General features: G+C 44.0%; 2 protein-coding genes across 2 annotated transcripts in view; both read right to left on the bottom strand.

The window, feature by feature from the left end:
* Nucleotides 1-2,123: 2,123 nt before the first annotated feature.
* aqz (aaquetzalli) lies at nucleotides 2,124-7,584 on the bottom strand. Its single transcript, XM_022800021.2, has 4 exons — nucleotides 5,362-7,584; nucleotides 5,006-5,119; nucleotides 4,293-4,490; nucleotides 2,124-3,928 (listed from the first exon to the last, which is right to left on the bottom strand). The coding sequence occupies exon 4, from the start codon at nucleotides 3,921-3,923 to the stop codon at nucleotides 3,462-3,464; it is 462 nt and encodes a 153-aa protein (XP_022655756.2). The 5' UTR covers nucleotides 3,924-3,928; nucleotides 4,293-4,490; nucleotides 5,006-5,119; nucleotides 5,362-7,584; the 3' UTR covers nucleotides 2,124-3,461.
* A 10,490-nt stretch (nucleotides 7,585-18,074) lies between these two features.
* Nucleotides 18,075-26,193, bottom strand: part of LOC111248164 (B-cell lymphoma/leukemia 11B-like) — a 60,168-nt gene continuing 52,049 nt past the window's right edge. Inside the window, exons 2-3 of the mRNA XM_086985574.1 lie at nucleotides 20,520-21,146; nucleotides 18,075-20,179 (exon numbers count right to left, since the gene is read on the bottom strand). Of these exons, the coding sequence (XP_086841700.1) occupies nucleotides 20,085-20,179; nucleotides 20,520-21,015 (591 nt within the window). The 5' untranslated portion in view covers nucleotides 21,016-21,146 and the 3' untranslated portion in view covers nucleotides 18,075-20,084. The remainder of the gene's footprint in view (nucleotides 20,180-20,519; nucleotides 21,147-26,193) is intronic.

Here is a 26,193-nt window from a genome sequence, read left to right as displayed (position 1 = left end):
TATAGTGTTGTTACTAGTATTTTTATTATCGTTGTTATTTTGTAAATTAAAGAACAAAACTCTTTGGCGTTCATTGTCATCAATCATCGTCGTCGTTGTCAGTATATTGATACAGTATCAATAACTAGCACCACTGTCGTTAATTAGTATTTTTCTAACTAATATCTTAATAATAGCAGTCATCATCTGAATAACATCGTGTCACTCTCCCGTATCGTATGTGTATATAATAATCAAAGGAGAGCTCTAGTAATTGTTGGTTGTACAGCAGCAGGCTTGAGCATCTAGCTCTGGCGACTACTTTCCAAGTAAGGCACCGTCTCAACCTCTCAAAATGCACTAAATACCAATATACCAAATGACAAACGCAGACACTCGACAAATACACACACACTCACACACACACACACACACACACACACACACACACACACACACACACACACACACCCATAAACCTGATTTCTCGATTTTTTTCCTGTTACTATCATCATCTGTAATTATTTTAGCGGCCGTATTCTTTACACAGTCGCAGTTGACGTCCTATTTTCTACATAGTCCTATTTATTTTCGTCTTTACTCGTGCTACAACTAAAATTACTTCTACTCTGTTTTTGTTGTGGTTGTTATTACTGGTCACGGACATCCGCACGATTCCTGCGGTACATGTCGTTCTAGCTAATCCGTTCCATATAGCAATATTTTTTGGTAATATAGAAATACAGTTAATAGTTAGTACTACAGATATTATTGCTCTCATCATTATTAACGGTTTCGGCGGGATTTAACCTCCTGCTAATCAACTTCGATGAGTTTGCCAACGCTTGCCCCTCCCGATACCCTTGACGGTCTTGCTAGACCACTGAGGTCGGTCCCAAGAAGCTTTAGAAGATTCTTCACCCAATCATCAGTTTGAAACATCAATAAATTTCCTCCCTAACGTCCATGTCGAAGGTACCTTTTTATGTCTTGCTATCCAAGTTTACTATTTCCAACATCGGGCCCTCGTAGTGTCGCCAAAAAAGGTCTTACGGCTTATAACCATACGTTATCATAACACGGACTTTCCTACTTATTTATCGCACTATAGGCATCGCGTAGTTGCTTCTAACGGCGCACCCCATGCTCAGGTACTCCGCTCTAACATTGCCTGGCCGACCCCATTCTGCATTCGCGTTTTTCTACTAAATACATAGTATTTGTGAAATTACTGTAATTTTTTCTGCGTCTTAGTGTAAAAAGTTCCATTTTCCCACCGGTATCGTTTCACGCAGATTTAATCTCTCTCGTGATGGTGCAGACGTCCTAACCTCAGTATCGCTGTTTGGTAGCTAGAAATGTAACTGGTAGATCTTTGGCTATATAGTGACTGATGATAATGACCTATCGACGGTCAATTCGCCTTTGGGAAAAGCTGTCTGGCCCAGCAGAGACCTAATAGCGAGATTCTGCAGCGGCTGACACGACACCTACAATCCCCAAAAGGGCGGAGTAAGTATGGCACATTGGCTAACATTGAAGCACTGATGCAATGCGGAGTAACAAGTGGTGGGACCCTTTTTTTTTGTTGTGTCAAAGAGGACGTCACATTTTGACCCAGTGAATTTCATCGCATGCAATGTAATCGAATAGTAGTTTAGCAGAGGAATACCCCATTGGCATAGTCACGCTGCGACAATCCGCGAGTTCTCACCATAACACGTCTTTACACTAATGGCTTGTTCCCATGTGCTACGACGACCAAAAAACCAGATTGCTGATAGGATCATAAATATTCGAACTGTCCCTAATATATGTATAGGGCCGGCCGAAAGGCCAGAACAGCGCAGGACGCTCCACGCGCCGTCGTCTGATCTATCTCTGAACAATAATAATACTAATCGAATAGATAGGCCATTAATAGTAACGATAATAATTATAACCGCAATAATCATCGGCATGGGTCCGCAATAGAGACTGACCAATTGCTAATGTATGCCAAATAATTAGAGAAATTCGTTCCACTGTGATACCCAACCAACATGAACGGCTCATCAAGACGCCTCGTACGATCTAGGTCAATGTAACAACTATTGAGTACCCGGTTTCTGACTGACTGGATAGAAATAGAATGATCCATTGGCGACCGTTTGTATAGTAAACTTGTATTTAGGAACTGGCTTTCATTTCAGTTGACATCAGTCCACAGTTCTGTTTAGCCTGAAACATCATTGTTTTTCTCTTTGTTAGATCGTAATGCCACTCTCGATTTGTATATCTTCCCCGGCGTACTTTGCGCCGCTCAATTTAGCCGTAGAATTTTTGGCAATGAAGCACGATCGAGTCTAGCTTTCGAGGCGTCGAACATTTACTATGGCTAGCCACAAATGGGGCTCTGGATTAACAAATGCATCATTATTGTACCATTGTTTTATGGTGTTAATCACTGTCGTGCTTGCTATCCTCATCATTCAGCTTGTTACTACGTGTAGCGATCGACTACTGCAAGTTCCCTCTTCCCATATGCTGTATGCACGAGTATCCACGTTTACTCGGCGAGTCCTCGCTCACACAATGGTAACAAGCTCAATGCAACGCAAATTCTTCGTAGTGAAACAACTACAACTCGGTCTCAGCATCAACGGCGCTATCTAGCAGAACGACTGTACTTTTGGCTGTTGCACACCTTTTCTACATTTTGCCTACATGTTTAGTTCATTTGCGCCCTGTTCTCGCCATGTCTTTTGTCCTTTTTGACTTGTGAGAAGCTTCTATCTACTGTCAACTAGCCTATACATAGGCGGGCGGTTAGGTATATTGTCTTATTTCATTTTCTTTATCTACACAAGAAGTCATTTAACTCTCTATTATACACAAGGCCCCTACACTCGCTGCAGGGCGGCCGCTAAATATTGCCTTAGATGGCTTAACTTTTGGGCCGGTTAAATCTTTTTCATTGTTTTTGGTTTAGACTCGTCGTTGTCATCATCATAATCGCAAGCATTTGGCGCATTCTTCCCTATCTCAGCTTTCTCGTTCACCGCTTCACTATGGGCATTCTAATAACAATAATAATAAATTATAACCGCCCCTTATGAGTTCGTTGCGGCTGGAACCTCATCATGACGGTCTCGCATCTCTCGTAGCCGCTTTCACGCAGGTCGCGTTTCACGAACAACAGTACAACACGTTTCCTTTCGAGACAATCGAGGTCAATTCTGCGAGAGGCATTGGTCCTCTTATCTTTGTTAGATTTTTTTCGTCTCTTTGCTTCGCTGCGTCATACGCTTATCGACTATGACTGCATTAATTCTTGAGTCGATGTTGTTGCTTTGGCTTGTTTTGACTGTTGAAATCATCCGGCATTCGGACTGCTGCATCTGCTGTCGCTGTTGTTGTTGTTGTCGTTGCTGTTATTTTGACTATAACTGTTGTCATCATAGTAGCCGACCTCAAGGAGTAGTTCAGTGTGTACTTTAGGTTTACTCGGAAAGTGCAGAAGCGGGCTGGGGACTGGGTGCCGAAGAGACAGGTGCTATACTTGCGCCCCCCGCCAGGCTGTGCGGACTGGACGCACTGCGTGCGCCACTTGAAATGCCAGAGCTGGTAGATAATGGCGTTGAAGTGGCCGAGATCGACAAAGGCGTAGTTACCGAGGGCGGACCCAACGGCGCCGGGAAGGCTGGCAATAGCGAGAAGCCTGTACTCGCGTCGCTGGCGCCCGAGGTGGCGGCGGCGGCGGCAGTGGCTGCGGCCGTGGACAGAACGGAGCTGGGCAATGGTAAAGCAGCTAAAGCAGCCGAGACCGCAGGAACCAGCGAAACGCCACCGATTGTAGCCAACGATCCCATTCCAGCGAGTGATGAAGGTAGGCCAGGCGAGGGTGTGGCTGTTGCTGCTGCAGCCTGCTTCTTCAGGTGCCAAGACACCATGTGCATCTTCATGTTACCTGGTTACCAAGAGCAAATCGCCGCCCCATAGAAAAAGCGTACAAGGTACCGCTCGTTAGGTAAACGCAAAAGAGCATATACATTATTGGTTAGAGCTTGGCGCTAAGTAGTAAAAGAGTTCGGTTCAAAATTCCGTGAAATAACCTTCACCTGACCTTAAGCGAGTCGGGGGGTGCGATCCAGTAGCAGAAGAATTTACCGGGTTTTCAGTAGTGAACGTTCTCGGTTATGCTACTTGACAATTTAATATAATATCGTTATGAGAGGCCAATAAGGCCATGACAGGAAGCCAGACACTGAAGTGATTTCATGAAAGGCCTCAATAAGGTTCGTTAATGGCGTACGTGTGTCGATGGAGCGTACCTTTCTGTGCAAACCTCTTTCCACAGTACTCGCATTTGAACGGCTTTTCTCCGGTGTGAACACGCTGATGGTTGACAAGATGCGATCTTCCAGGTGCGATGTATCCGCACACGTCGCACTGGTAACGTGGCGGAGTGCCTGCGTTAATGGCATTTAACGCTGCGACGCTTTTATTACGCTTACGGTTGGCACTGGGAACTGTATCAAGATAGATATTAGAATCAGTAAAGTAGTATTAGGGGGCTTACGGAGTAATAAAACCCGATTAAGTGACTAGCTTTAAGCGAACTAAGGCGAATTACATGTAGCATTGTCGACACTGTAGAAATATGTCGAAAACAACTATAGTCCACCGCCACACGAATTTCGACTGATCAAAAACCTTCGATCATTTATATCGTTTAGCGATTAATTGTTAAGCCTGTCAATAGTAATGCTGAGAGTTCAGCTCTTAGTCAGTCTACTAGTGGACCTTAGAAGTAAACTAAGTGCAATAAAAGGTCATCCTTTGAGTTCTTACGCGTACCTGATCAACATAAATCTAAAAAATTTTAGCTCATTGCTTCTAGAGATGACTCCACCATCACATACGCGACCCAACTGGGTAAATGGGCCAGGCGAATAACTCGGAGTAAGATGAGGAAAAAATGACTCCGTTGACATTAACGCTCGAGATACAAAGGGGAAATATAGTCTAAAAACATGGGACTCACCGACGCCAAGAGGCGCTGAGGTGATCGCACCGGCGGGCAATGCACCAGACGACACCGTAAGGGCTCCATTGGCGTTTGCCTGAGCTGCAGCAAGTGCCGCATAGATCAGCGGAACTATGATGAGCCGATAATCATAATAACAGCAACAACAATAACAGCGTCACAAACTTAGTTCTTGTATCAACGAAAATGTATATACAGTCTGTTGATAGCACTGCGCATGCGCTACATTTGCGAATTAAACTAGGACTATTGCAACGCCACTTCGAGCTCTGCCCGTATCAACATAAACGACACATGCATATTCTCTCTATTTGTCTATGGAACTAGCTTTTAGCTTCGAAGCCCAAGCGTACCTAGCGTACGATGAGGCGACGATGTTAGTAGCGCATTTCTAACCGGCCACCGCACCGACCCCAGCTGGAGCGCCAACCAATCTGAGTGTATCGGACCGATAAACGAGACCCAGTTCTTGACAATGAGCCGAACATCGATTCACTACCTCTTTCCCTTCTCCATCTACTTGACCACTGCCTATCTGCGCGTTACAATTCCCCCCTTCTCTCCCTCTATGAAAAAGACTCCCATTATTTCTCCCCCTCCATGATGCTCTTCCCGCCCTGAATTTTTCACGAAACATTCGTGATTCTGTTTTGGCACTCAGCTCGGTAGTCCATCGGTTTTCTCTAACGGGTTTTCACACCGATCAATAGCTCTCAGACGGCCAGCCCCAGTCAGTCGGGTAGGTGATGCAGCGGTCGGTTAGGCCAGTCATTAATGTTTCTGTCACTACACTATTGCAAGCGATTGCTGGTTGCTGTTAGTGTTCTACGCAGAGTAGCATCGGCGGCAGCAGCGGTAGAATTTGGTAGTAGAAGTAGCAGCAGCAGCGATTCTCGCGTTGGGAAGCAGATTTTTTGTTGCGCAGGAGGTTTGGCCAGCATTCGGATTAGCGCACACGCCAGCACGCTCAACAGCATTATCTCATTAGCAATGGTGTAGCCCAGAATCGCCCATTTGACCATGACTCGGTTATTTTGTCACCATCATTCGATCGCGAGATCGCCTACAGGCATTCGCCTATGAACATCGCTCTAACAACAGTTGGGTGGGGGGCTAGTTGGGACTGACAAGTAGATAAGCAGTCGAGGCAACAGCGCACGGTGCAACAGCGACAGCAGCTGTAGTAGTATCAAGAACTGCAATGGCCTAGAGGAAGAGGATACGATATCTGCAATGGACACAGCATCAACACAGTAGCGAGGTGAGAACTTCGACGACGAACTCTCCGTACACACGGCATCTTCGTATCGACACGATTGTCGTCATAGGCTGTCACCGGACCGAACACGATCGCTATCGGTGACATCTCATGACCTGTGAGTCGGCTTGATTAATCTTTACACCATCACCATCATTCGCATCCATCAAAACGTTGACGATTTAATCTGAAATTAAAAAAGGAAAGTGTTAGTATCTGTCCTGAAGCAGCACAGGCGCAGCAGATGTGCACAGAGATACCATTTCGTAGATGTATTGTACACGATATATACTCCTGTAGTAGGGCACGGAAAGCCGGAAGCGAGAACGTCGTTAAATTCTGCCAGAAGAAGTAAAAGATAACACAGCAAAAGGTCAGTATGACCTATTCACCAACGTAAGCCTTTTCGCTCTACATCACTGCTCCCTTTGGCGAAATAAAAACACGCATTGATTTTTTATTTCTTGATATCGAGTGAGAATAACCAAACTTTATTATTCTTATTATATCGTCCACCATTCAATATTTATTACCATATTTCTTATCGACATTATTATCAATATAATAGTAATCATCCTCAGTTTTCATTTTCGTCTTCCCCTTTTCCCCCTCTCTCTCTCTCTCTCTCTCTCTCTCCCTCTCTCTCCCTCACTCTCTCTCTCTCTCTCTCTCGCTCGCTCTCGCTCTCTCCATCTCTCCTTCTATCTATATCTCTCTCTCTCTCTCTTTCCTCTCCCCCTCCCTCCCTCCCTCCCTCCCTCCCTCCCCCTCTCTCTCTCTGCTATTTGCTTCTTTACCTTCTCACCATAGCCATCATGATCATCATCATCATCATCATCGTCATCATAGATATAATTATCGCATTAAAAAATCTCTAAGTCTGCTGTACACAGGTTAAACGGGAGGAAAAGAGTGCCGTTCGCATGTTATTGGCCTGTGTTAAGTTTGTTCTCTGTTTGTATTTGCTTAAATTCGGGAGTCCTGATTGTATTGATTATTAGTATACGTGGATATGAATAAGTGAATTTTGATGGCCCGTGACGAAAGTGTGCGTGGCTGCTAATTTCCGGAAGATATTTAACTCGGTGAAGCTTTTGCTGAGGTCTGCGCGGCACTCCTTTCTGCTAGGTAGCCCACCACCAAGGAATATGGCACGCTGTATACAGTACAGTTAACGGAACATTAAAAATAGAGCTGTTATTATCGTCTCATTATCTTTTACATCTGCATCAATAATGATCAATTACATTATCATTCGTATACTTTTTTTTGCTTCATTCATCGCATACAATAAATTCTTTCAATTCTCGTCTGCTTATAACCTTCTCCGCTACGATTTTAACCGTATGAATTGATGATGACGTTCTGTGTTGTCGAGCTCTGTTCGAGTAGCAATTTTCTACCGGCTATGACCTTCAGATGCCATTGTTAGGCTTACTAGTCAAAAATCATCATCATCATCGTAGTCAATCATAATTTATTATTACTCTTTAATTTTCGAGTTGGATGAACAACTTTCCTCCATTGTCTAGTATTTCTTCTCCGTATCATCATCATCGTCATCGTCATCATCATAGTCATCATCGTCGTCATCATCGTCATCGTCGTCGTCGTCGTCGTCGTCGTCGTCGTCGTCGTCGTCGTCGTCGTCGTCGTCGTCGTCGTCGTCGCAGTAATGTGTCAGAGTGTTGCTATTTTTCGCTTCTAAACGATAACGCAGCGTAATATTGTTGTTACATGGGCTAATACATTTTGGCCCACCTTCTCTAGCATCACTTTGAAGCAGAAGGGGGGCTATTGCAGCTTACAACGCCCTCGGACAAAGAAGTGGAAAAATCTCATGAAGTGAACGAACGGGCAACCTATGATCTGGCAATTGAACGGCCGGCGTCAACAGTATCCGAGTCCGTCTTGATCGCCTCGAAGCGCCACATGGTTGACCCTAGAAACTTCTTGGCCTTGGGGCGGATTGCAAGACTATTGCAAAGGGACAGAGGTTATGCAATCCCAAGGAAAGCCAGCGGGTTGCCTCGTCCAGTTAGACCACAATTGTGACACATCCGGTCTACGCACGCGTCCTTTCCCTCGCGGTAGATCTACTGTCTGTGTTGTCGTCGTCACATGCAATAATAGTAATAGTGATAGTAATAACAACAGTAGTAATAGCGCTATTTATGGGCAGTTTTATGTATATATCAGTAGCAGCGGCTCAGTCGTCAACTGCATTAGTACACACAATTACATTCATAGACACGCGTGCGGCCGAGAACTTATCTCGTTTCCGCAGTTTCAACAGATCAACAACGTCATACAGTCGATATACATGTCATAACGGGGGACCTGCGACGTTTTCCCAAGTAAAGATTACAGTTGACATAATTATTGTTTATGGTTTGCTGCCACAGTATCTGCACGTAATCCATGTATATAAGTTATGTGTAGTTGTTGTCGACGAGACAAACGGCAGTATGTGACAAAGTGGCATTTGCCTCGCAGTCGTTCAATCATTTGTTATCTCGCCTTGTCAGCCCTCTTCTAATCTATTTGTTTGCGTCATATTTATGAAAGAGCTGTTGAATGTATTTGTAGGTAATTGCAGACGGCACACGTGACTCGGAGCGTGCACATGGTTTACTGGCGGGCGGACACTTGAGCACAGCTGAGTCAGAGACTACAGCACGTCCTATTACCACTACCGTACAAGGGATGGTGTAGCAGCAGCCATCGCCAGAGTAAGTACTCCTACAGTGGTAATAGCAATAATAATTACAATATGTAGCAATTCAATAATAATCGATACCAGTGATCATCATCGTCGTCGTCGTCAATACTGTGTGATACAAACTTTCGGCTACTCACAAGATCACTAGAAGCCGCCCCAGCCAAGCGGCGCTAACGGCAAAAAAGCAACTTGGGGCGGAGCTCGTGACGATGAGGCGGCGGATCAGGGTTTTCGGAATTTCGAGAGACGAGGGTGCAGAACGAAGGGTAAAAAGGGTTTCAGGATTTGGGGGAGGGGGCGGAGGGAAGGGGAAGGGAAGGGGGGGGGGGTAAATATCTTCTGCATATGGGTAGAGCTAACAGGTAGGGTTCTGGGAAAACGGAGTATTACTAGGTGAAGGTGACCCAAGGGGTTCTTCTCGCATAATAAAGATTATCGATATACTGTCGATCCTCAATAACAGGAGAATGAAACTGGGACAAATGATCCTTGATCAAGCATCGATGTTTCCAGACAGTGATTAGCAATAGTTTTCTATAGAAACATTTATCTTTTAAATATTCTACATGAGGTTCTCTCATTCTTCTATTTAATCAGATGCCGAGCATAATACGATAAGATTATTTTTTCGAACCAGAAAATGAGGTATCTCAATTCACGTGTTGGAGGGCTTGCACCTCCGGAATCACTTTTTATAATACGTCTTTTTAGCTCAGTCCTTATGGTTTCTGTTATATTGTAGCATTTGCTGTGTGTAATTAATGCCCAAAAGCAACGTTAGCGTAATAAAATTACCGTCATCATTACTACTGTTATTACACAAACGTCTCCCCTGTTTCTGAATGAGGAATGAGGGGCTCAGTGTTATAGTAATCACTCTACGTTGCTCATTATTAGCGATATTGTGATTTAATATTAGCATTTTATCTATATTTGGGCTAATCTGAGGTAGACAAACAAATCTGGCCTTTTTTTCCCTATTCGGATGAGCAGCTGGCCTATCTGTGTTAACCTATGATGCGTTTGTGCAGTTATTACAAGTAAAAGAATCAACCTTGCACTCATATTCATTTGCCCGTTCATCGTCAAACAGGCCGGTCGGCCAGAGGGATGCTAACTATCATCTACAACAAAAAAACACGGGTTAAGAGCGACGATATTGTTTCACCTCTAAAATCAGGTCTACCTCTATAGTGAAATGTGAACCAATTGGACCGTTTTGAGGATACTGTTGACGTAAATTGCTGGAATGGGAAAAGCGTTTTTTATACAGTCGTAATAATAACAATTAGCATCGCTATGTTGAGAGATAATGGTTACTGTTTCTACCAAGGTGGTTAGAAAGCCGACACACTGCTGTAAACGTGACTTCCTTTTACATGACCCGATCATCAGCTGACCGATGTGCAATGTGAAGGAGAGATATACTGTAGATATAATCGTGTCGTGTATGGCGGTCGATAAAAAAAAAAATGAGGATTGTTCAGAGAATTGTTATTGCTGTTATGTTACTATCATTGCCATTAATGGATTTGCCGTTTATTCTTTGTCATCTTCTTAGCCTCTACTACAGTCCGTTTCAGCATAGGCGTGTTTGCATTCCACGTTTTCGTTTGTTGTCTCCTGTTATCTTGTTTTTTTTTTCTGTTTGTATCGTAATATACGAAACGCGCCGCGTGGGCGGAAAAAACGACAATGCAGAAAAATAGATATATTTACAAAATAAGCATCGGCCCCCCTGTTCGTTTGTTAATCTTCCCTTTACCATCGCTATCTATCGTACTAAGGAGATTAGGTGCCGCCTGCTTGCCAAGCAGTAGACGATCAGAGGCCGTTGTTTCTATAGCGTCAGAGTTCGGCTGATAATCCGACTGTCTCTGCAGTGCGCCTCTTTCCTCTGTTGGATGTTCGCCACCAATATAAACGGTATTGTCTAGGGAAAAGTTGACGCGAACAGCAAGGCGGCCCGAAGACGTGCTCTGGAGACAGCAAAAGCACGTCTTATTCCTTCCTCTATATTCTTTATCGTTTTCTCTTGCCATCCACTTCGTTCCCTTTTTTGTATTTGAAATTCTCACGGCGGGTTTTTCCTTCCGGCAGCTTCACATACCTGACACATATACCATGGTACGGACACACATTCACACTTACGCATACACAAGTATATTCAATTACATACAGCCACACATCGAATACACAAAAATAAAATCATTCGTTACTATTATCGAATCTCCTTATCTCTTTCTCCCGGTCGTTCTGGTGATCTATTTATCAGACGCGATATACGTAGCCAGCGTCGGGTTTACTATTATCGTTGTTTGTCTGAGCTGTCGCTGCAACGATGTCATTGTAATGCATCTAGAAATTTTTCTTGCTGTCAGGGTTGTTATTATAGATGTATAGAGTGGTCTAGAAATAACAACTGAAAGATTTCTGTATCGGTTTCATGCGGATATCGGAAATTACACAGAGCGACTTCTCGGATTAGTCAATATGTAAGAGATAATCTCTAACCCTTTCCAATTTTTTGTGTGTTTGTCAGTTGTGTTTATCTCAACTCTTTTATATATATCATTTTGCTGCGTAGACCCGTGTCTTACCTATATGTATACACCTGTTTTTATTTGTGTGAAGGTGGTCGGCGAAAGGAATAGAACGCCACCTACATAAGGGAGAGTGTTATCAGAGCGTCGCACTGATTAACGTACGTCTGTGGAATTGTTACATAATTCTAATAGTATTAGTAATGTATAATATAATAATATAGTGGTAGATATAATCATAGATAATAATCTTTTTATCCTGTCTTTATCATTAGTTCGTTCTTCCACAGTGGTAATAGCCTACTTAGTGAGCAGTCGTGTTGTTTTGTTGTTCCATCATCGTTATAAAGTGATCGTATTAATAGTATCTTCAATAATATTAATAATAGTAGTATAATCTACATCGTCTCGTTGTATATTATTATAATAATAATTATTATTAGTGTTATATTTTTCCAGTTTTTATATAATCTTCTTTCTGTATGTATCCGCTGTTGTGTAGTGGATGTGAACGCTCGTCATCGTCATTGTCAACATCTTCGTCTGTTACAGATAGTAGATACGCAGATTACGAGGCAATATTTTGCCTGTTATTGAATCTGTTTACGTTGTCGTGTGGCGGGTTCGTGGCGTGTTCTGCCTTTCGGGTGGTATTTTATCGTATGTAAACTATATCATGGTCAGTGTTATTGTTTACTTTCCTGTCTTCTGTATCGTTCATCTGTTTCTTGTGTGTGGTAGACAGAAGCTGTACATACACGTGTTGTTGTTGTTGCTGCTGTTGTCTTATAAAAGGATCCTGTAATTGGGCGGATCCAGTTGGCACATATCGTGAACGCCTCCTACCTCTAGGCTTCGGCTGTACGGGACATCATCATTGTCATTTAAAAAACTTCATTTAACGCTATCATGTTTGCTGTCGTGTAATGGTTATGTTGATTTCCCGTTCAACGGAAGGCCGACGTCTTGAGTAGGGGCATTGCATAGGGCCGAAGTAGGCTAGGTCAATGCGTGCATACTGTTTCCAAACGCCTACTTCGGGCTGAGAGTTAGATGCCTCCTCAAATGCCTCAAATCCAATCAATCTGAAACTCTCGTTCTGCTTCATGATCACATGAGAATATGTGACCTTGTTACATGCAGAACCTCGATTTTTCTGTAATATAGGATGAAGCGAACATGATCGTGCAGCTCAGGACTGCTCATCTTCTTATTAACCATACACACACGGCCAATCGATCGATGAATAAACCAATCCGCTGTTCTTTCCTGTCGAAAAGTACGCTGTCTCTATGCAACGATCTCTCTGAATATATTGTTTTTTTATTATTATTATTATAATAATATCACTTAGTTTTTCATATGTCCATTTACAGTAGTCACAAATGTGTCATTATCAAAAAAGAGATAATTACGTTTATCAGGGATAATTGCAGTATATCGTCTCTCGGTCAGAGTACTCTGCCCATTTCCGTCTGATTTGTATGACTTGTTGTAGGCGCCGTCGTGTTTTTCATTTATGTAACCATTATTATTTTATATTGTTCGCTTTCTGTTTGATAGATTTGTTCTTTCGGTCTTTCGAGACGCATATAAATACAGGCTATAATTAGTAGGGACGAACATATTTTTTTTTATCAACACGGCAAAAAATGCGAAATTGAACTAACGGCCTTTTGTGCGCTATACTTTGCGCTCACAAAAAAATAATGCCCTCAAAATTCAAGGGTTAGTTATAAATGAAGAGACAATTCGTTGCTCACCACCCGCAAAATGGTCATGAATAACGCTCTTCAAGAGGGTGAATTGCCCCGGGGCGCATGTCGTCCACCTTTCGATAATAAATAAAAACTTGTAACTGGCGCTTTACAGTTGTGCTTCTTATTCCTGTATAGATAATATAGTACGGTCTGTATGTATGGTTATTTTTCTATTTGTCGCTTGTGGTGTTGGCTAGTTTTGTTGTTATGTCAGGTAGTCACCGACGGAAAATTGAGTAAATTTGATGATCATTATGATATCAGGTAATTTTTCCTTTTATATAAAATGTCGTTCATTTCATTCATTCTTCGCCTCACTTGATCACTATCATCATCATTGTCGATATACGTGGGAAGAATATAGAATGTATATAGTATTTATACTTGTATACGAAATATATGATTTGGTTGTTGTTGTTGTTGTTGCTGCTGCTATTGTTGTGGGTGCGGTTACTGATGGTTCCTTTTTAGCTAACTCCTGCTTTGATTTGGTTTCAAAAACAGGCAAAACGTAGATTCGGAAATTTGAAGCTCATTTAGGGGTAATAAGGAAGGGTGATGGGGAATTGGGGAGGTTGATTATAAATTGTATGTTCTTTAGACTGAGATTCTTGAGTGAGACAATTCACCTTTTACGCTATCCACGCTCACGCACCGAAGCTTTCCTAGCCGGGACCATCCCAGATTAGAAGCACCAATATAGCTACGAGAACAAGATATCCCATCAGCGATTCTCTTCCCAACGATTTTGCACAATTAACAGACCTGCATCTTCATTGAATATTCTGATCAAGCCGTCGTCTAGCACACCATCGACGTCACAGACAAATGGAGCAAGGACGACGCTCAACGGCATAGCAGCGTCCGTGTCAGTGTTGAACCACTTTGCAGAAGGCAAAAATAATAACAACGACGTTCGGCAAGTGGCGGGCATCGCCCGACCGATCGAGAAGTGGGTGAATCATGCCCAACTTCGAAGCATGCAGAATCGCCGACCAGACGCGTGAAATCGACAGAGTCTAGATTGAAAAAGTGCCTGAACGCTGACATAATTCCCATTCCGTAGGTTTAGTCCCGGTACTATTTTTCGAACGACTTTCGCTTGTAAAGAGCCCTTTCTCCGGACACTCACGCTGCTGTGGGCCAGGATAAGACACGGGCTGTAATCGAACGTGTCCACACCCAAATATCGGCAGTATCCCACAGTATCCCACGTCACTCACACACACACATACACATGTATCGCAATGCACACACAGAATGTAGAAGACACAGCAACAGCCGGCCACTGAACCACTCATATCTTAATCTCGTGCCGAATAATCGACCATCGCCAGCCAACCACCGCTGCTGTTGTTGTTGTTGTTGTTATTTACTCAGTATCGCTATCGGCAGTATCATCGTCTTCATTTCATCACTAATAATAAATCTAATCGGCAGCGCCGTTATCGTCTGCCTGCCTGCCTGCCTGCCTGTCTGTCTGTCTGTCTGTCTGTCTGTCTGTCTGTCTGTCTTACAGATACACACACGCACACACACTCACCCATCCACTCACTCACTCACTCACTCACTCACTCACTCACTAACTCACTCACTCACTAACTCACTCACTCACATATATATATCTGTCGTCCCTGTCAGATGAATGGCGTTTCCAGAGACCTTAAATGCACCAATGTATTCACGATTTTTCTTTCGCCCCTAAGTAAATTAATGCTGAGATTAACACCTCACTTACTCCATTATAGCATCATATCATACAATAGCGCTTACTGTTTGTAATAATAATAATAATAATAATAATAATTATTATTATGGTAATAATAGTAATAGCGTGTATCGATCTCATATCATGCCCACTCCGTGGGAAATATCAGCGGTAATAGTGGTAATAATGACAATAGGCTTTATCATTATCAATCAATCGGTATTATCATAATAATAATAATAATAATAATAATAATAATTATTATTATTATTATTATTATTATAGTTATTATTATTATTATTATTACTATTATAGTGCATAATCATTGTCGCAGTAATAATTATCATTAATAATATTTTGCAATTAATCTCATTTGTCCATTATCTTTTCTTTTCGCTATATATATTTCGTGATCCTTATCCACCCATCATGTCCATTAGTCATCTCCTAGTAGGGTACTACTATTATTGACCTCTACTTGTCATTGTTATCAGTCGCCCATGTTTCATAGTTCCATCGTCGTCTCCCCCTGAACGAATTGCACAACCGTAGCCTTTTGATACGCTCCGGAAATAACCTAACTAGGAGAACAAGTTGCGATTGGCGACTCATTGACGCGTCTTCGAGAAGTTATCATCTTCGAAATCATTACTCCAAGGACTACTAGGGATTTCTACAGCTATCGTGTCTTCTTCGAAATTTGTCGTCTCTATTAACGAACGAACGAACGAACGAACGAACGCGGACTGTGTGAAGAAGCGAATTTTCGCCGAGAGTATGCACATTTGTCGTAATTAGCTGGCGTCGTAAGAGTGAAACCAGTTCTCATTCTCATCGTCAACCTTACAGCCATTGTTGTTGCTGCGATCTGATGTCGGATTATATTGTAGAGTTATAATAAGCAGGACAAATTAGGCTAATAAGATACCATCAGGGAATATCGGCCGGGGTCCGCTCTTACGTCGAACGACTACACAGCCACTACTGTGGTGGCCAGCATTGCGTTCATATGCTGAACAGGACACCTGAGGTAGATCAGTCGATTCCTATCCTATTATATGTATGCTGGTCAGATGAAAAACTATACCGATATCATCGCAAGACACTACATCTCTGTCTAAAAATTCTGAGTCGTTCAAATCATACCGTGGGAGCGAGATGAGATACGAAAGGGCCTATGCAAATTCTGTAGCTACAGAGCAGCTGCAGCGACAAATACTCGTCACCGAACTATCAGATCCGACAACCTGACCTGTGTGTTTGATGAGTTAATGGTTACACCCTTACTCGGCTGCTTGATCGATTCGTACACAGTACGTGTATTCTCTATGTGCATATAATATATCGATGCACACCCTCACTTCGATTGCCTCTGCTCGTGTACGTACACACGATCTTGTACACTAATATAAAAAAGGATATTTTTTTTGTGTGACAATAGTAGTTATTATTAGTGGGTGAACTAACCATGTTTATATTCGTATTGACGACAATTCCGTCGTATAGGCCTTGCACGTCGCCGCCTATCAACGTATTCTATATCGTCCTGTACGCTATCCAGCGTATCGACGTAACGTTAGATTCATGTCGATGACCTCTAGTTGACCCTCAACTATATCGACCGCATTTTGGCACTAATTGGCGTCTCGTGACCGTTGTATTTTTCTATTTGTTCTGTCTGTTGTAGGGATAGCTTTCCGACAAATAGGTACATTTCTCTCGGACAAATTGATCCGCTTATTTTCTATTTCTGGCCTACATTCAGTGAACTTTCGTTCAATTTGCTCCATAGTCGTATGTCGCCAGTTGGCCGTGTGTCGTCATCGATCGTCCGCGTGTTAATTCTTTTTCGGCATAAATTTCACCGTCAGTTGCCTATACGCTTTGTTATACAGTATCCTGTTTGCGGTCGGGTCTCGGGAGTTCGGTGAAGTAGTTTCGAATTATCATTAATTCTCGTGTGGTACTTTCTCTTTTGAAGCCGTCTCAAATATTGTCTGTCATCTAGTACAAGGTGTCTCGTTTGATTCGCCGCTCTGGCTTTCTCTATCACTCTCCCTTTTTCTCTCACTCTCGCCCATCTTCATCATAGGTATTTTACTGGCAGTGTTCAGCTCGTGAGATAATAGTTGTTTGTTAGCACGATTGCGCTTTGTAATGGAATGTGGACTAGGTCCGCGACGAGATCTGGCTGGGCCTGAGGAGGAGGACCTGGCCATGGATCCAAGGCTCATACATAATCGCCGTGTATTTCGTAGCTCCTGTTCACAAATTGGTCATTTTCTAACCGGTATGAGAACGTGAACTTCTTTTTTTCTTCATGTTACTTTCTCAGAACCTAGATGTTACTGGATGGTATGTTTCTTTGTCATTTCTATTTCTATCATTAATTCGGGAATGGCGACTCGATAGTGTTGATTTGCTCGAGTTCTTCCGAGATGTTCATCTCTATGGTACTATTACTATTATCGTTACGTCAAGTATCGACATGTTTACCTGCAGCAAGGAAAAACATGTTTATTTTCCCGCTTTTTTTTGTTTGTTCGTCATAAAATGCAGGTTAGGTTTTATCGCCTCAGTTTTAAGGTGTTGAATTGCAGCTAGTGCGAAAACGAGCCTAGTAGCAGTATGAATCGCAGGTGAACTCTAGGTGTGTAGCAGTTACATGTAGGAATAGGTAGTTTAATGAATGGTGTTAGCGTAATCGTTGTACTAGTGGCTATTGGTAGAAGCGATCAGATGTTTATTTTAAATCCACCGTCACAATGGACGATCTGCTAAGGCCCGTCTATTACAGGGGTGATTTTCCAGAGGGGTAGGGTAAGGGGAAGGAAAAGGAAGGGAAGGGAAGGAAGGGGGGGGGGGGCTGAAAACGCTGTACATATACAACATTTATAATTGTTACCGCTGCAGTTACAAGGCATGCTAGCAGTTCCGTTGAACGCAATTCGCTTATCTGTGTCGAATGGCTAAAACTACCAGACCTAGCAATTTTTTTTCTTTACTCAGAACGAAATCAATTTGTTCCTTTAACGATGGTTCTTTTGATTTCCTAAATGACTCATTTGCACGCTATCGGATCTAGTATCAAATCATTATTGCTTTATTATTCGCACGAGCAGCACGCGTTTGCAGCAATGGATTGAAAGATAATGGTCAGTATCATTTTATCACTTAATCACGGATCGACCAATGGGGTGCTGGAAATGCGTCCATATCAGAAGATACTGGCTGTGTGCCGACGATTGAATAGATTATAATTGGGGTCAATGGGGGCAATTCATTGCTGCATAGATCTATTATTATAGAGCAGCGCAATCAGCTATTTCGCTAGTTTTCAATTGACCTATTCATTTATGTACGTGACTGACGATATGAGGAGTGTCGAGCTGAATGAGTAAACATGATTTATGAGCAGTTTAGCAATACCATGGACATACAAAAATCGTACAAGAGTCGTATTCATTAGTATGAGCAGTACGGTAGATGAATGAGATCAAGACACGAGGCGTCAGTGGTGGTCCTGGCCGGAGTTCTGCGAAACTCAATTGACCGATCCGACCGCTGATCCTTCATAGAATAACTTCTAGAGAACACTGAGGACCGTCTGCAGGAAAATAAACAATGTAACTGTGGCGGTTGTGGACTTGATAGCAATATTAATTATGGACAATCTGGTTGGCTTCTGGTAGGTGTTAATTACGACGGAGCACAGCTGTAGTAGTGTACTAATTGTTGTATATAAATATTGTTGTTACAGGACACTAGCTCACACGTAATAGGCCGTCGCAGTTAGATATTGGCGTATCGATATTAATTAAGTAGTTATCATACAATCTTAACTGTGACAGTATTAATGCAAATATTGCTAACGCTTGTGATTGTAGCACTTCGTAGAGTGCGGATTGTGGTCGAGTAGCTATCTTCTGAAGATCTTCAGCGTCGACTTCTTGCTTTTGTCCAGTTTCATTGTTATTAGTAAGCTTGAAGCTGTTATATCGATTGGAATCATCCGAAACTGCGATCCAGAGGGCTAATAACGAGCTGTCAGGCAGGCCTGGTAAGTCGCCGACGATATCCATTTTGCGTAGCAGATAAAACGCGAGCCGGAGTTTACTTCTCGACTTGTTGTCATGCCTGGACCGCGTGGTGGCGGGGGCCGCTTTTCCCCTTACAAAGCTACAACAGAAACACCGACACCTTAATAGCAGCAGTAGCTGTAGTAGTAGTAGTAGTAGTAGTAGCAGTAGTAGTAGTAGTAGTAGTAGTAGCAGTAGTAGTAGTAGTAGTAGTAGTTGTTGTAGTAGTAGTTGTAGTAGTAGTAGTAGTAGTAGTAGTAGTAGTAGTAGTACGAGGTCGCTTGTGCGAGGACAGGCGACCGGAACATTTCAGCGTATACAGCAAATCCGCACCACGACCCGCCGGCCGAAATCAGGCCAACAACCTGCACCTAAACAGCATCGAGCACATCAGCTCTGCGTGCAGAAAGATCAGGTCTAAATCAGCAACAAACATGGGTCATCCCGTAGAGATTCGATATTCTGGCCGTTGTTCTCAATGGCCCCGAAGCCAGGACGCAACGTAAGCGATTTGCATATTGTTATTGTGAAATCGGTTCCATCGCTCGCAGTTCAATCAGCGGCAGAGATAGAATGTAACGGGTTTACCCAGCGAACTGCAATATTAGAACCCAATCTGCGGTCGGTTCGGTCGTCGATTGGTTTCAATCGGGGGTGGATGTCGAGCGGAGGAATACGTTGAAATCTGTTTTTACTGATTGAAATAGAGGAAGATACACATGTACGAATACGGTACAATGGTCGCAAGGAGCATCTATCGTTAAACCTGGCTGAGAGGTAGGCTGCACTAGCCGCAAAGTCAATCCGTGTACACAAGCCAAGGCGGTTCCTTCACTGCGCTTATCTGTAGCCTCAACGACCCCAGCGTGAGCGCATGGCAAATTGTACAAACGGGTAACGCTAAATGTTTCGTTAGAAGAAGTAGTGGTAACGGATGACCTTGCCGTTGGAGATGCCAATTTCGTCGCTAGACAATCTTGGCGCTGGATGGCATGCGTGCGCTATCTTACGAGATTCCGTGCTGGGTGGACAGGTGACTCTTGAGCGATGGCTTCTGGGTGAAGCGACGGCTACAGATGTTACACTCGTAGGGCCTCTCGCCTAAATTAGGACCAATTAACAGATTTTCAAAGACAAATAGAAAAAAAAAGTCATTAATATTGTGTCCTGCCTGATTATAGACTTATGACTATTGAGCAAAAAACCTACGAAACGTTTTACAGATGGGATCTTTTTAAACTCCCATTATCCTTGAAATTTCTATTTCTCTACCTACTTATTGTATTTTAGCCTAAAGTCTCCCTGTCCAAATAATTGACGCACGATGAACAATCACTCGGCGGAAGCCCTCTGCAGCGTTACCTAACCTAGTAATGTTACTGGTCATTCCTGCAGCCATTCCTAATACAGTCGATAGAGTCTGTCGGTACGAGTTACTGACCAGTATGCGTCCTCTGGTGCCTGCGAAGATGGCTCGGCGTTACAGCGTGATAGTCACAGAACTCGCATCGGTACCTGCCGGCTGGCTTGCCGGACGAAATCGGCGAGTCCATGAGGGGTGCCCGGTGAGTCGCGGGGTGATGACCTGGATGCGTACTCAACGGCGGGCCCTGGGCTCCTGCCGCAGCGCCGAACAGCATCAATTTCTGGGACAAGCTAAGCTCATGGATGCGTCGGAATAGCTCGAGCGGATTAGGAGGCGAATCACCGGTACTGGAGCCACTTGAGGCAGGGGGTACGGGGCTACTTGAGACAGCCGACACGATGGCGCCCCCATTGAGAGGCCCGCCACCACCGGCGGCGCTGCTGCTACCCCCGCCTGTGTTGCCGTTTGCTCCAGCGAGAGCTGCGTGAAGACTTCCTCCATTTAACAGCTGGCTAGCGTGATGCAATGGCGCCCCAGCGACGGTCAACGAAGGGGCCGGTATGATCTCCATAGATGGCTTCAGATCCAGTCCTGCTGAGAAAGCTGAATGGTGGCTCGGTTTTGACGAAACGGGAACGAGTGAAAGACCGTTTCCGGTCGGGAGTGTAGGTGATGCCGGACCAGTTGATGAGTCTGCCTTAGCTGTAGTGCGAATTCATGGATACGAGAAATAATTGGATAGACACAAATATGCAGAGATACACAAATAGAACAACAACGAAAACAAAAATCAAGAAGAGACAAACAAAGGGGAAATAAAAAAAAAAAAAACACAGAAATTGAATAACACATGTTAGTAGTGGAGTCAACTAGAGGCGATTAGTCCTATGGCTTTGCAAGCAGCTCAGTATGACTGTTTCGCTACGAAATTGCTACAAGACAGTCATTCTATTGTCCAACAACAGTGATAGAACTATAATAATATCATAAAAGAACTCCCCATGTAGCAGGCAACTTGCAAGGTACAGAGAGAATGGAGCATTTGATGTCAGCGAGAATCAGAAAGAGTTTATTCAAAACAAACCACAGCCGGACCAACGCTATTGCCGATGTACTTGACGTAAAAAAGACTCGATTAATTCGTTCATCAACTCTTGAGGAAGTCGGTGTTTCGACGCCCTCGATGGTTAGGCGTCGAAGAACCGAACGTCTCAGTCATTCTCACCATCTTTCGCTGTCAAACGGCCTTTCATTGCAATTTAGATGCAGATTCTTCCTCCGGCCTTTGGCCTTCGTACTACGTGAGATAGATCTTTTTTCCATTGTCGATCGCATAGAAGAAACGACAAACAAATATCATCGGACAGCACACGATAGTCGCGCGTTCGGTTACAGAACAGTGTTGAAAGCATCGGTAACAATAGGGACGAATGGAATAATAGTGGTTCGAGACTTCTACAAGATTTCGAGTCAACAAATATCTTACTTCACAGTCAGATCATCTGATCGAACTGGATTGGCGTACGCAGGCGCACAAATTGGCTTAGATTTTTCTTTAAAGTTTTGTGAGTGCATTAATTTGTTGAACTTCAGACGGGCTAGGTCGGGCTAGAGGACTTCTGCGGTAAATGAAAGAAACCGCCGTTTTTTCTGTTTCTAAGGGAGGCTCGAACCTATAGGCTGATCTCATGGTATCATGGTGTCCAGCATGCAATAACTAGCATATATTGCGAGATTAGGGAAACGCCAGTAATAGCAAAAGATAGTCAGAGGCAGAAGATCAAAAGAAAGAAGAGAAAAAGCACGCTAGCAGAAATACATTTGCGGGAAGGTACTCCAGCGAGCAATGGGCTACCTTCCGCGCGCGTGCTAGCTGAAAATGCCGCTGCTTGTGCGCCATTCGCTGTTCGAATATACCCTCATCTCATGTGCTCACTCTCAGTGAGACATCTTGGCTAAGCTTTCAGTGCATGCACTTCAATATCGAAACGAAGTCACTGGGGCAGCAGGCGGCAGATTAAACGACGATGGTGATGCTTTTTTGTGTTTCTCCTTCTTTCCACGGCTCTCTATACTGTCTCATTGTTTATCAGTCAGAGGGATAAAATCATATCTCTCACGGCCGTGAGATCCGCGATGTGATAAGCAGCAGTGGCGCGCCCGTCGTTGCCTATTTTTTACCGCCAAGTCCTGTATCACCGCTGCTCTTACGGTCATTGCTGTCGTTGTTGTTTTGCCCGGTAGCGGCTCGGTGTAGACAGGCAGCTGATGCCCTACACTACAGTCAGTCGGTTCATTGTCCACCCTCCACTGGCCCTAAGCTCCTCCAACAAACTTTGGCTACGATGAGCTAAGAGGAGCACATAGGGGGACAGTCAAGCCTGCACACGTCGTATATGCACATTATATACGTGTGTATATATATACGCGACCGTTTGAGAGAAAGAAAAAAATCGACCGGATGATGACAATGATGTAAAAGTATTGTGCCACGACTGGAATCAAGAACAAGGAACTTAACATTAGTCAAAAACAGCTGAGAGGTACTATGGCAAAAACGGCATCAAAAACAACACTTCAACAACAGCAAAAACTCTCGTAACAGGGACCAGCAGCAGCAGCAGCAGCAGCTGCCGGAGCAACTAGGGACTCGGCCAGCGCTGTCTACCTCGAGGGAGATCCGACAAAAGGACGTGAGTCTATGAAATGAGTCGAGTGAGCGAAGAGAATGGTTAGGTGAGTGTGGCCGAACGGAAATCTGTAATAAAAATAACACGTTAAATCTCGATCGTACGACGCAACGCACATTCATTAGCATATAACGGCTTTCACATACAGACAGATATTGTAGAGATAAAAAAGGAAATGGAAGCAGCAGCAGCGTGAGCACTAGGCAGCGCCGGCGCAGTTAATGTCGCTGCACGCTTTGGCATTGGCTTGCTTTTATCACCGGAGCTAGTGAAACAATTGGAACTAATAACTGAATCGTCGATCCATTTCGACAGTAGCTGTTTCAGAGTGATACTGCCACATGTAGGACGAAAGAACGGGCTGCGGCGGACGGTCAACAGCGAGCTGAGTTGCTGATGAAAGGGTGAATTGCCATTGGTAACAAATAGCTAGCTGCGGCTCACAATGGCTGTCGTATCGTACAATGGGCGGCCTCGAACGTCGACGAATCTGATTCGAGGCTGTGTGTCTGAGGACTGAATAGAATCGACGATGATAGCGCCAATGCCAAACTAACCGGGCCAAATTAACGTCGGATTGACGGAATTGACGTTTGACTGGCCAACGATCATCGTGAGATACGTTATCATCACGGTGAGAAACAGCAGTATCTATTGCAAGCATCTCCAAGTCTCCCCTGTCCCACACCGTCACGCATCCTGCAACAAAACGGTTCACAACAAAGAAGGCGATAAAGGAAAAGGTTATGATCCAAGATCGGTCCGAAACTTTGCTGATAGGAAGATGTGAGTCTACGTTAGATGCATTTTTGCCGGGGCAATTGTCTGAGGTCAAATCATAGTCAAGCCTTACGTCCTGTTTGCTGAAAGGGAACTGAGGGCTAAGACAAAGAAAAATGGAAGACTAGATTAAGAAATGGTGTTGTCGAGAAGCTGGGCCGGCATCGCGACAGAGTGTGCACTATTTAGCTGCCCATTACGACGCATCGAGTTGCATTTAGGCGTTACGTAGTCACCCCATCGATTGGCACGATAGGGTCGCCGTCAACTAAGTGCTACGAGAAATTCTGGCGTTTATCAGACCGTGAACGGTGCTTTGTCGCATGAACATCTGTCTGCTAAACGAAAAGACAAAAAGAGCAAGATATTAGATATTCCGCTTCCTCGCGCTACGTGGCTACGTGGCGCTGAAGAAGCAGGCAGCACGCCTGGAAATCACAAAGTTCGATGTTATTAAATCCAGAAATATACGATTATGATTTTGGCACACAATGAATAAGCTTCCATTCGATATCGTTTGTCGTACCTTCATCTAGCTGGTCATCTTGTTTTCAACGTGGGGTGTCCTATCGCCTGACCGCACGAGCTAACTTCGCTAGGGTAAATTCATTCAGAATCCTGAAATTGTACGCTGCATTTTGAGCGGTTGCAAACGCAGACAAATAAGAAAAGTAGTTAGTTTTACTCTCCCACGGTCTGCAACGGATCTCATGCGTTAGGTATTTCGCAATATTACGTATATATCACTTTCGCTTCAGTTTGACTCTGCGTCCTCCTTTCGATGGTAATAGAAAATAAATCGCACAATAGCAGACATATGTTTGTTTGACCTCTCTGAACATTCCTGTCCTTGTTGTTTACAAATAAGTTATTTGGAGGGCAGTCATAATTTGCGGAATCTGAGACGAGTCCCACGCTCCGTCGATTTTCCCACGATCCCGCTAGTTGCGAGAATATAACGAAATTACGCATGATTGAACTTCTTATTCCTTTAAGGAAACAATCTTTCCACGAGAAGTTCAACAAAAAATACACAATATAGCACTGTAAACTAATTGGTCCTTCAATACTACAGCTATAAATGTGCTTAAGTTAAGACTACTTGCCTTTTATTAGGAGACCCAACTTAAGTCTAGTCAAATAGTATGAGGTAATGATGATCGTAATTTCTAGTTTTCAGCGGTCTGTTTCACACGTAATTACACAATTTTCCTCGTCAAGAACCACACGGAACTCGATGCTATGTAGCGCTTTCAGAATAACGTTGCCAGTGAACCTTGATCCATTAACTTCATCTTTATCATAGACTTCCGTTTCGAGATGCATTCTAGTATCCGATCGACCCTGCGACGTACACTACACGTTGGCAGGAACCAGCGATCTGTCTCACGTTAACCTATTCTTTGGCGTTGTCCCACTGCCATCTAGCCCTTTCGAGCCCCCTAGTTTTCCCCGTTTGTGTCTTATCCTTGGCCATGTTATATCGCAGACACGACCCCGTTTCAGCATCCACCTGTGATACAAAGCACGCCGGGACCATGAGGCTCAGCTTGTTGGTTGCTATAGAAAGGAAGCAGCTCTGCCACTGCCCTCACCAGCAGCAGCGAGCGCGAAACAGCAGACAGCAGTGCTCGTGAAGCTTCGCCGTATGTTGATGCTATCGATCCTTTGATGGCGACGACAACGTCATCGTTACCACCCCATCCAGAGACTGTTCCATATAGCCGCTTCCCGTTCTCCTCAAGATTCCCCTGTTTCGGGGCGGCAGCCACAGCAAAGATTTTGCCCGCGCTCTTGCCTTGCCAATCTCCTCACACTGCTTACCTCCCTTTTCCCCTGGCCGTGTCCCTTCATTTGCCCCAGTTCCGCCATTCGTCGATGTCCTAATCGTAGCCGGGAACAAGCTCCCCTACACGCTGGGAGGAGCCGCCAAGTACCCCCATCAGAGTCGTTTGGCAGGCGTAATAGTCTGCGCAGGTTAGATTGAACGTGGCGCACAGCATGCTAGACGGTTCGCGATGTCCGACTGCCAGTTACGACCAGCAAAAGCTAACCAGGCCAGCAGGAACCACCTAAGATCAGGCTGGTGCAATGTCATCCTGAGCCAGCCAACTCAGCTATGATAGGGCGGACCCACTGCTACGTTTATGAACTAACAGAACTCGTCCGAGGAGTTGCGTACAGGACAGGCTAGAGGTGGAGCGCCACAGCGGCACCACTGGCCGATGGAACGGCCAGAGTTCTCGGAGCGCCTTGGAGTTGCATCAGCAGAGCAGCTC

This window comes from Varroa destructor, unplaced genomic scaffold (assembly GCF_002443255.2).
Source record: "Varroa destructor unplaced genomic scaffold, Vdes_3.0 BEIS01000003.1, whole genome shotgun sequence".
Classification (NCBI taxonomy): domain Eukaryota; kingdom Metazoa; phylum Arthropoda; class Arachnida; order Mesostigmata; family Varroidae; genus Varroa; species Varroa destructor.
The sequence above is the reverse complement of the archived record's forward strand: the minus strand, read 5'-3'. Positions and strand labels throughout refer to the sequence as shown.